The sequence below is a fragment of the Aedes albopictus genome, chromosome 2, assembly GCF_035046485.1.
Source record: "Aedes albopictus strain Foshan chromosome 2, AalbF5, whole genome shotgun sequence".
In the NCBI taxonomy this organism is placed as follows: domain Eukaryota; kingdom Metazoa; phylum Arthropoda; class Insecta; order Diptera; family Culicidae; genus Aedes; species Aedes albopictus.
The window spans coordinates 302,401,777-302,413,573 of NC_085137.1; the positions used below are offsets into that span (position 1 = coordinate 302,401,777).

Sequence of the window (11,797 nt, forward strand, 5' to 3'; positions counted from 1 at the left end):
GGAAACACATACTTACCTTACCGATCAGGCTAAGGCCAGGGTGGGCTCTGCTGCACATAGTAGCCGTCTCCATTCCACTCGGTCCATGTCTGTTTGTCTCCAGTTCCGCACTCTGCGTAGGGTCCGTAGATCGTCATCCACTTGGTCGACCCACCTAGCTCGCTGCGCACCACGTCTTCTTGTACCGGTCGGTTGACTCTGGAGAACCATTATATTCGGATTGCCACCGTAGCCTCCCGATTTTCGTGGTGTGGGCGATGATTGATTCTCTCAGCAGCTGATGCAGCTCGTGGTTCATTCGCCTTCTCCAAGTCCCGTCTTCCATCTGCACTCCGCCGTAGATGGTACGCAACCACATTCCGTTCGAAAACTCCAAGGGCACGTTGGTCCTCTCCACGTAGGGTCCATGTTTCGTGCCCATAGAGAACTACCGGGCTAATCAGCGTTTTGTAGATAGTTAACTTCGTATTACGGCGAACTTTATTCGATCGTAGAGTTCTGCGGAGTCCAAAGTAAGCGCGTTTTCCTGCCACAATGCGCCTCTGAATTTCTCTGCTGGTGTCGTTGTCGGCGGTCATTAGTGAGCCCAAGTACACGAATTTTTCAACCACCTCGATTTCATCACCGTCGATAGAAATTCGGGGTGGCGGGCGCGGTGATTCCTCCCTGGAGCCCTTTGCCAATATGTACTTTGTCTTCGACAAATTGTTACGTACGCGCCGGCGGGGTGGTCGAGTGCATCGTTGCACATAAATTAGACGCGAACGTACAAAACAAACATACTAAAACTTTATTAAAACTACGGACCACAAAGTACAAACATTCGCGGGAAGCGCGGACTATTACAATGGCTGATTTATTATTGTTTACAAATATTTATGCTTCGCGCATCTACGGGTAGCAGTCAAGCTGCTACCAGTGAGCATAGCAGTGTTGGTGGTGGTAGCGATCGGTTGATCACTAGGTTGGTCCAGTGGTTCCCAACATCTCCCCTCTTAATACAGCTGGTACGGGTCGAACCTTATCGGCGGTCTTCGTTGACGTGAAGAGCGGCGAGGTAACGGGCCAGCTGTTTCGGTCTCTGTTGCTGACATAAACTCTGCGGAGCTTGTTGCCGATGATGGGAATCTGGACGTTGACGCTGACACAGAAGACGACTCACGAGTCTCCGTCGTGGCTGGAGAAACCCAGACCAGGCTCGGTTGAGCTGGTGTAGCTTGCAGTGGAGTCGAGTGCTCGGATGGTGCTGCAAGCGTCGATGGCATCTGTGCCACCGGAACGGATGGTGCTAGAGTTAGCGAAGGTGAACGTGATGGAGAATGGCGTACTGAATGAGCATGACTTGGCTGATGCAGATTGCAGGCTTGAAGCAGGATGTCCAAAGGCAACTGATGTTTGCCGGCCTTGGACGGAATCGTGCTGGGATTTGGTGTGTTGTCAGCACCTGCTCGGCTACGCAACTGGTTGATGTGCGACCGAAGCATACGCCTGTCTTCCACCCACACGTTGAACATGACGTTACCTATCCGCTCCAATACTACCGCCGGTGCCCATCTCCAGGAATTGTTCGAGTGCACCTTGGCGTACACCAGATCACCTTTCCCGAATGACCGTGCAGCTTGATGATCGTTCGACGGCTGGACTGTTGTTGGCGGACGAAGCAAGTCCAGGCTGGTCCGTATTTTGCGCCCGAACATGACTTCAGACGGAGATTTGCCTTCGGGTGCTGACGGATTCGGTGACGAACGGTATGTCATCAGGAAGGTGTCCAGTGCTTCTTGGATAGCTCCTCTCCCCTTTCGGATTTTCTTGATCGCTCGCTTGAATGTGTCCACAAAACGTTCTGCCTGACCGTTGGACTGCGGGTGGAACGGTGCGGTGGTCACGTGATTGATCCCGCTCTCCAGACAAAACTGCGCAAACTCGGCGCTGGTGAACTGCGTTCCGTTGTCGCTGACTAGCGTTTCTGGCATGCCGAGGCGAGCGAACAGACTCCGTAGGATTCCGATGGTAGTTGAGGCTGTGATCGACTTGGTCCGGACGATTTCCACCCACTTGGAATGCGAATCGATGCTGAGCAGGAAGTATTCTCCCTCGATAGGCCCAGCGTAATCGATGTGAACCCGCTGCCACGGATGTGTTGATTTGGGCCACGACAGCGGCGCTGATTTGGGCGGACTTTTGGCTGCAGCTGCGCAACTGCGGCAACCACTGACGTGCGCAGCGATGTCCGAATCGATCGACGGCCAGTACACGTAACTGCGCGCAATCGCTTTCATGCGCTGGATCCCCGGATGGCCTCGGTGGAGATGGTGTAGGCAACGCATCCGGAAACCGCTGGGAATCACAAGGCGTTCAGCAAACATGACGCACCCTTGAACCGTGGACAGTGAGTCGCTACGGTCGAAGAACCGCTGAACCTCTCGGTCCTGGATGGCAGTTTTGGAATTTGGCCAACCTTGCTGAATGTAGCGGTAGACCTTGCTAAGAACAGGGTCGGAGCGGGTGGCCTGCTGAATCGCCCTGAAATGGAGAGGAAGTGCATCAACTGCATCTAATGCTATCGATCTTACATCGTTCTCGGTGATGACGCTGGCTACGACGAAGTCTTCTTCCGGCTTGACGTGTTGGTTGATGAGCCGGGACAGAACGTCGGCGTTCCCGAACTTCTCGGTGTTCACGTAGACGATGTCGAAGTCGTAGAGTAGCAGCTGAAGTGCCCAACGCTGAAGCCGATTCGCTGTGTAGACTGGGATGCCTTTCTTCGAACCGAAGATTCGAAGCAGTGGTGCGTGGTCGGTTTGTAGCGTGAAATGCCGTCCGAACAGCATCTTGTGGAACTTGGTCACGGCGAAGATGATCGCAAGTCCTTCGCGGTCTGGCTGACTGTAGGCTTGTTCGGCGGCTGTCAGTGCTCTGGATGCATGCTGCACTACCTTCAGCGACCCATCTGGAAATTTGTGACTGATGGTCGCCCCAACTCCTACCGATGATGCATCCGCTGAAACCACTATAGGAAGCTGCGGATTGTAATGCGTCAGAAGTAAATCCGACTGAAGAACCTGCTTGAACGTGGTGAAGGACTTCTCGCACTCCGCTGTCCAGGCGAACTTCCTGTCTGCTTTGAGGAGCTCGTCTAGCGGATAGCGAAGCTTGCGCATACTCGGGACGAATTTCCCGTAGTAGTTGATCGCTCCCAGGAACGAGCGAACTTCGGTGACGTTGGTTGGTGCTGGCATGTTGCAGATTGCTTCGATCTTCGCTGGATCCGGACGCAGACCTTGCTCGTCGATGAGATGCCCGACGTACTTTATCTGCTTTTGGCCGAATGAGCACTTTTCGGCCTTGATGGTGAATCCGAATTCTTGGAGGCGACGTAGAACTGCTTCGAGGTTACGCTGGTGATCTGCTTCGTCTACGCCGCCGACCAGAACGTCATCGAGATAGCCCGACGTACATTCTAGCCCAGCGAGCATCGTGTCCACGAGCTGCTGGAATGCTCCGGGTGCTGCCTTCACTCCTGGTGGGAGCCGATTGTACCGGTAGAGACCTCGGTGAGTGTTGATGGTGAGCATCTCCCGGCAGCTTTCGTCCATTTCTACCTGCAAGAACGCATCCGACAGGTCGATTTGACTGAACACCTTGCAGTTCGCTAACTTAGCAAAGATGTCCTCCGGCAGCGGAAGCGGATACTGATGTGGCTGGAGAGCGTCGTTGAGGCCCGTGGAGTAGTCTCCACAGATACGAACGGCGCCACTTGCTTTGCGAACAACGACGATGGGAGCTGCCCATTCTGAAAAGTCGACTGGGGTGATAATGTTCGCGTTTTCAAGCCGATCCAGTTCGGCGTCGACGGTGCTGTACATGGCGTAAGCCACTGGTCGCTTCGGCCGGAACACTGGGGATTTTCCTTCTTTCAGCGTGAACTTTACCTTCGCCTTCGTGCACAGCCCTGGTGCATCGCTGAAAACCCCCGGGAAGGCTGCTTTGAGGGAGCTGACGGAAGTCGGAGAGCTGCGAACCTGGTTGCAGAACTGGTCCATTGGCACCGACCCGAGGTTGAACGCGTCGATGAGGTCTAGTCCAAGCAAATTGAGCTGCTGCTTGACTACAAAGAACCGACCAGTGCGCTTCTCTCCCTTGATGGCGACTTCACAGCAACACTGAAACTGTAACTTCAGGGGTTTACCCGACGCTGTTGCTGCTTGGACGGTCGCTGGAGTTGATGCAGGTTGCCCGATCTTCTGCCAGGTCTGCTCGGAGATGATGCTGATGTCCGACGCAGTATCGAGCTGCAGACTGACTTGCCTGCCGTTGACCTCCGCTTTCACGAACCTTCGTCGCTTCCGGATGTTCTTCACCTGCACACTTCTTGTGTTCGCTTGCCTTCCTGTGTACCGCTTGCTGGGAGACTTGATCTTCTTCGCGCTGGAGCAGTATCCGTCCTTGTGACCGGTTTGACCACATTCCTTGCACCGGTTTTTCTGGAACGGACAGTCTCTGGAGTAGTGCATGGCACCGCAGTTCCAACAAGGCGTTGCTGGACGGGCGCCCTTCTGAGGACTGGATCTTGATTCTGCTGATCCCCTCTCGGAACGGTAGTTCTTCTTTCCGTCCTGCTTCTTCAGTGATTGCACTGCTGCCGACGACGACGCTGACTCGATCATCGCCGTATCGTGTTTGATGTTGAGAAGTCGTTGACACTCATCTGAAATCTGCTCCAGGGTTACGTCATCCCGCTCTTCAATGCGGCTAAGCAACCTCGTCCTGATCTCCGCATCGCTTTCCGCCTTCAGCCCACAGACGAACATGAGGCACTTGAATTGGTCCTCCGAGAGCTTCCCAAGTTCGAACTCGACACAAAGTTTGTTCACCCGACAGGCAAACGTCTTGTAATCCTCGGTCACTTGCTTCTTGACTTGCAAGCACCGATACCGCCTGCTGATCACAGACTCTGGTGTTCCGAATAAGCTTTTCAGCTTACTCACCGTGTCGTCGAACCTGATTGCGTTGGGACTCTTTGGGAGGATGTAGCTGGTGTACCTCTCGTGCTCCGATGGGCCTAGCTTCCGTAGCAGCAACCTGACCTTGGCTTCATCGTCGAGTCGAACGGCGTCTTTAGCGAACAAATCCTCGTAACGAACGAACCATCCGCCAAATGTAACGTTTTGGTCCGGTTCGTACCGGAACTCACGGATGTTACACGCCAGCGAGTCGAGTATTTGCTCCGGATTCGTCGGAACACTGACCTGGATTGCCGACATCGCCGTCCGGAATACGTCCAACTGCTGGGTGAGGAACGCCTGCTGCTGCTGAAATTGCAGATTGATTTGCTGTTGCATCTGCTGAAAAAGTTGCAGCGTCACCGGATCGACCGACGAAACATTTTGCTGTTGCTGCTGTGGTACGTATGAACCAGCTTGTGAACCACTGGTCTGCAGGAACGGAGGAGGGTTGATGACTGGAACCGACGGTGGTTGCTGTGGCTGAAATGACACTCCCGGCTGGTGATTTGGAACTGCTGGATGCTGCTGCAGTCCATTCGCCGGCGGCACTGATCCTGACCGGTCACCTCTAGGTGGGGAAAACATTCTGTCTTCCGAGATCCTCCTCCTCTTCCGTGAAGGAAACACTTTCACTCACTCGCGCGAAAATGTTCTCAAAAATTCACTTTTTCCTCGTCGCCACTGTTACGTACGCGCCGGCGGGGTGGTCGAGTGCATCGTTGCACATAAATTAGACGCGAACGTACAAAACAAACATACTAAAACTTTATTAAAACTACGGACCACAAAGTACAAACATTCGCGGGAAGCGCGGACTATTACAATGGCTGATTTATTATTGTTTACAAATATTTATGCTTCGCGCATCTACGGGTAGCAGTCAAGCTGCTACCAGTGAGCATAGCAGTGTTGGTGGTGGTAGCGATCGGTTGATCACTAGGTTGGTCCAGTGGTTCCCAACACAAATTAATGACTAATCCGATTCGCCTGGCTTCACTATTTAGTCGGATGTACGTTTCCGCCATTCTCTCAAATTTACGACGTATAATATCAATATCATCAGCGAAACCAAGCAACTGAACGGACTTCGTGAAAACAGTCCCACTCGTGTTTATAACACCTTCTAACGCAATGTTGAACAGCAAGCACGGAAGACCATCACCGTGCCTTAACCCTCTGCGAGATTCTGAGGGACTTGAGAGTGTCCCTGATACTCGAACTACACACATCACTCGATTCATCGTTGCCTTGATTATTCGTATCAGTTTATCCGGGAATCCGTATTCGTATAATCTGCCATAGCTGTTGTCGATCGATTACATACGCCGATTTGAAATCGATGAACACGTGATGCGTGGGCACTTTGTATTCGCGGCATTTCTGCAACACCTGGCGGATGGCGAACATCTGGTCCGTTGTAGCGCGTTCACCCATGAATCCAGCCTGATATTGACCCACAAACTCTCTTGACATCGGTGATAGACGGCGGCATAAAATTTGAGAGAGTGCCTTGTAGGCAGCGCTCAGTATTGTGATCGCGTGATAGTTCCCGCAATCCAACTTATCGCCCTTTTTGTAGATGGGACACACAATACCTTCCATCCACTCTAACGGTAATACTTTTTCCACCCAAATCTTGGTAATGAATGACCCAGTGTAGTGCTCTCACCAGTGTTTCTCCACCGTGTTTTAGTAACTCGCTTTGTAGTTGATCTGCTACAGCGGATTTGTTGTTTTTCAACAGGCTAACCTCCTCTTCAATCTCTTGGAGGTTAGGGGCTGGAAATCTTTCGTCCTGCGCACGTAATCTTAGATCTGTTACCGCGCCACCTTCGGTGCTAGCAACGTCGCCATTGAGCTGCTCATCGTAATGCTGCAGCCACCTCTCTACCACCTAACGCTCGCTCGTGAGAAGATTCCCGTGATTATCTCGGCACATGTCAGCTTGTGACACAAAGCCTCTGTGCGAGCGGTTCAGCTCCTCGTAGAACTTTCAGGTGTCCTTAGCGCGGTACAGCTCTTCCATCGCTTCGCGATCTCGTTCTTCCTGCTGGCGCTTTTTCCTCCGGAAGACTGAGTTCTGCCTGTTCCGCTCCTGTCTGTAACGTGCCTCATTCGCTCTCGTACGGTGTTGCAGCATTCTCGCCCATGCTGCATTCTTCTCGTTTTTCAACTGTTCACATTCGCCGTCGTACCAGCCGTTTCTGTGATTCAGATTCGCGCAGCTTATAGTGCTCTCGGCTACCTGGATGTCCCTCCAGCCATCTTCAAGTGTAGCTGCGCCAAGCTGCTCTGCCGTTGGTAGGGCCACTGCTAGCTGCTGCGCGTAATCCTGAGCCACTTCTTCGTTACGCAGCTGCTCGATGTTGAGCCACGGCGTTCAACATCGACGCGTTGTAATAACCGTCGAAAGTTTTGAGCGCATGCATACAGCTACTAAGTAGTGATCCGAATCTATATTCGCACTACGGTATGTGCGGACATTGGTTATATCCGAGATGAATTTACCGTCGATTAGAACGTTGTCGATTTGGTTTTCTGTTTGATCTTCGGGTGATCTCCAGGTGGCTTTGTGGATATCTTTGCGGGGGAAGCAGGTGCCTCGGACTACCATACCACGGGAGGCTTCTTCTTCTTTCTTCTTCTTTATGGCTCTACGTCCCCACTGAGACTTGGCCTGCCTCGCTTCAACTTAGTGTTCTTTGAGCATTTCCACAGGGCATTCTTTGCCTGCCATTGCATGAATTTGTATGTTGTGAGGCAAGTACAATGATACACTATGCCCAGGGAGTCGAGAAAATTTTCCCGACCGGAACGGGAATCTAACCCGCCGTCTCCGGATTGGCGATCCATAGCCTTAACCACTAGGCTAACTGGAGACACCACGGGAGGCTGAAAAGTTTATGCATCGCTGGCCGTTATCATTCGATACGGCTGTTTCGCCCGATTACACTAGTTTACAGTATTTTTTAACTCGGTAAGCTGATGATCATTTTTGGTCTAGAATCATGCCTTGAGTTCGAAAACGCGAAAGAAAAACATTACAGTAGAGCGGAAATTTTTTCGACTCTCCATACAAGGTTGATGATTTGCATGATAAGCAAAGTCGCTCACTTCAAACATCTCATTCTCCGTAACCAATGCTCCGATTGAGCTGAACTTTTTACTGTAACTCGCCTACATATGATATGTCAAATAAACGTCGAGAAAGAATTTTTAAGTCGGTTTTTTCTTTAAAAAAAAAATACATTTCTTCAAAAAATTTTGGGAATTTTGCTAAAATTTAAGAAGATTGTCCCTAAAAATCGTCGATATCTTGAATTTCATCAATCTGACGTAAAACATGTACATATTCAGATGATCGAATGGTATTGTATTCAGCTTTCAATTTATGGAAAAAGATTTGAAATTGGTTGAGCAAAACGCAATCTATTTGAATTTACCCGGCCGCGTAAATGAAAACTCCTTACAAAAAAAAAATGTCATCGTCTTATTTTTGCATTATTCGTCGAAAAATGGTGAGACTTTTTTACGCGGTTTTTTGAATTATGAACCGCGTAAAAAAAACCTGACTGTAGTGAGAAGATGCTAACGACTTCAATGGGCCGTGTTACGCGTTACCCAGCTTCTTATCATTATACCCTATTTCCACCAAAAACACTCGTTCACCGACTAGTACAACGGGGAGGTAGAAATAGAAGTATGTACTGAATTCATTACTTCATGTAGGTAGGCAAAAGTGGGCGAAGTATCAAAAATACGCTATATCCAGACTGTATCAATCTTAGCAGCATTGTGTTCTACATAATTGTGTTTATTGTAAAATGACTATGAGTAATTCTGACGATCAAAAAAAAACTATTGATTCCAATACGCGCTCCTTTCGATTTCTGCTGGCTCATCCATTTGGTCAAATGACCGAGTCCGAATATACCCCATTTTAAAGTAATAAGCCATTCGCGAACCAGCAATACCTCTTTAATACCCAACCCGTCAAAACGTCATCATCATGTGAAAGTACATAACCGGCACTCCACCGACCACCGCCACAACTACCGGGCTATACTATCCCTCCGGTGGAGCAACGTAAATAAAAAGCCCTAATGATTCCATCAACCAAGCAAGCAGCATTGCATTGATATGGAATGCATTTCAGTAACGCAGTGACATAGAATTCTGCAGAGCGCATGCGCTTATCATAGAACAAGTTTCCAACCCCGACGGGAACTCAGATCTCAGGTGGGTTGGATACTCATTTCCCCACCAGATTTCTCCTTGCATGAAGGATCCCCTCTATACAATGGGTTACCGTGACACAATGTCACTCAGCTAACTTCTTTCTTATCACATCTAATAGTAACGGTGTTATGTCTGGTTCAGCATATACATATGTTTGTGTGTATGTACGTACGTACATCTATTATTTTCTTGTCATCCTTTACTATCTATTCAGTAAGTCAGTGCGCTATTGTGTTTTGTACAACACGTTAGAAACTGATCGCTTTTAAAACACAGCATCAGAGTTCTGCAGCCGGTGCGGTGGCGGTAATTGTGTGACTGTCGGATCTGAACAATACTGACTAATTAGGTATTTAAGACATGTATCTTTTTCGGTGTTTTGGTGACCAGTATTAAGACCTATTATGGTAATACGCGTATCATTCGTGTTCAGTACACAATCAGTTCGTGGGAGGTTATCAAGCCGGCTTCGACGATGACCGATCGACAACAGGCAAGGCCGTTACTGTACGAGAAATCCTTCAGAATTATGAATCATGCATCTCCTGTTCATTGATTTCATACCAGGTTGAGCGCTGCATTTATCCAATAACTACCACGCGCCTCCTTCTTCTTCAGTTACTGCTGTAAATACTAGACATATGGAGCCCCCTCATATTCCATTGCAAACGAAAGCGAAAATTTCTAGCACGTGTTCAGCCCAATCTAAATAAAGGGTTTTGCACACTACAATATTGTAGCACCTTCATGGCAACACTTTTCTAAATTTTTAAGGTGTTTAATTGTGTTAATTTCATATCGCGCGGGTAAAAATCTTACGACATCTGGAGATGTGCGCCGCCGCCGATTTTCGGTTCACACCGCCGCCGCCGATTATTTTTCGGCGCGCCACCGCATACGCCGCCGAACTCCAATTTTCTACGCAGATCTCAAAAACGCATTAATAAATTAAATTATTTCTTGATTTATTTCATTATAACATTTCAAGCAATGGAGTCATCTGCATACATAGCATTTGTAAGATCGTTTTCAGTGGTGGTCCTTTTTTTGGTCCAAATTTAACAGTTCTAAAAAAGTGAAAGAGTTTGTCCTTCAAATTAAAACGAGTTTACAAAGATACCGGGAGTTCCTGAAGATAACTGATGGCTGATAAAAGAATCTAGAGATTGAAGAAAATGCTGGTGATTCTGAGAAAAATGTCATTGTCGTGTTCATCTCCAGATGAGATGAAATATCTCCAGCAACTCTTTTGGGGTCGTCCATAATGACGTAGCTTTTTTTAAGCGATTTTTAACACCCCCTCCCCCCTCGTAGCATTTCGTCACAAATTCAGATGCCCCCCTCTATAAATGACGTAGCTTCTTAAACACCCCACCCCCTAAAAAACTTTTTCATGTCAAAAAACAAAAAAAAACTCAAATTTAGCTCTGATTTCAATCACAGAGAACAGACATCCAAGTCCAATCTGAATTTTGTGTAAGGAATATTTCATCGACGACGCAAGTGGCAACATCGTGGCGCTGCAATCAGCTAATTACTCATAGTAATTTAATTCACCACTTGAAATGTGTCAATTCAAGACTGACTGTTTCAATATGATGCTTGGCGACGTTAGTGTTTCCATCGTGTATTGTTTGCAACCTTACTCAAGTGCAGATTCAAATCATTACACAATATTCTGAATGGTCTTTTTTCTAGCCTGGATGTCTGTTCTCTGTGTTTCAATTACAACTTGTATGTTTATAGAATATTATGGAAAAACTACAATAACAAAAAAAAATACATAGCCAACTGCCAGGATCAGATCGCCGACATCAAGATCATAGGTGCAACCAGTGGAGATTATCACTAAAGCTAATGACTCAATGAACCACCCATCGTTCTGCTTGATGCTGAAGAACAGGAAATTGATGCATCCAATATATGTAGTTAAATACCATATTAACCTGAGCTCTTCCGAAGATATGAGTTTGCTCACTAATAAATCTCCTCAGAATATCAAATTGGTTTCATTTGAATAATATTCACCACGACATTTGAAGGACCCTGCAGGAGTTTCTTCTAAAATTCTTACAGCAGTTCATCTTGGAACTCCTCAAAGAGTTTCTTTTGGGATTCCCGTTTTTTGAGAATTTCTTCCTTTTGAATTCCTCCAGGACTTCCTTCTGGGATTTCTCCAAGAATTTGCTTTGGGATTCCATTTGAAAATTCCTCTTTATTGTATTCCTTCAGGGGTACCTTTAGTGATCCCTCCTATATTTCCTTCCGAAGTTCCTTATTAGATTACTCCAAAAGTTCCTTCTGAGATTTCTCCAGGAGTTTGTTTTGTAATGTTTTTCTAAAAGTTTGTCCATGGTTTCCTTCAAGAGTTCTTTCAAGGTTTTCTTCTCCTCTCTTCTACCAGCTTTTTCTTCGGACATCTCTTCAGGAATTTAACCGGAATTTCTTTTGAGGTTACATCAGAACTGCTTTCTGTGTTTCCCAAAGAAGTTCCTTTCGGGATTCCTCCAGGAGTTCCTTCTTGATTTCCTTCAGGAATTCACTCAGATATT

General features: G+C 48.0%; 1 protein-coding gene across 1 annotated transcript; it reads right to left on the reverse strand.

The window, feature by feature from the left end:
• Window positions 1-712: 712 nt before the first annotated feature.
• Window positions 713-5,968, reverse strand: LOC134288183 (uncharacterized protein K02A2.6-like). The gene has a single exon (XM_062852155.1). The coding sequence runs from the start codon at window positions 5,589-5,591 to the stop codon at window positions 996-998; it is 4,596 nt and encodes a 1,531-aa protein (XP_062708139.1). The 5' UTR covers window positions 5,592-5,968; the 3' UTR covers window positions 713-995.
• Between the last annotated feature and the right edge of the window lie 5,829 nt (window positions 5,969-11,797).

What these genes read in the sequence shown, in the direction of transcription:
- LOC134288183 (XM_062852155.1), bottom strand. Translation starts at nt 5,591, where the DNA reads ATGTTTTCCCCACCTAGAGGTGACCGGTCAGGATCAGTGCCGCCGGCG.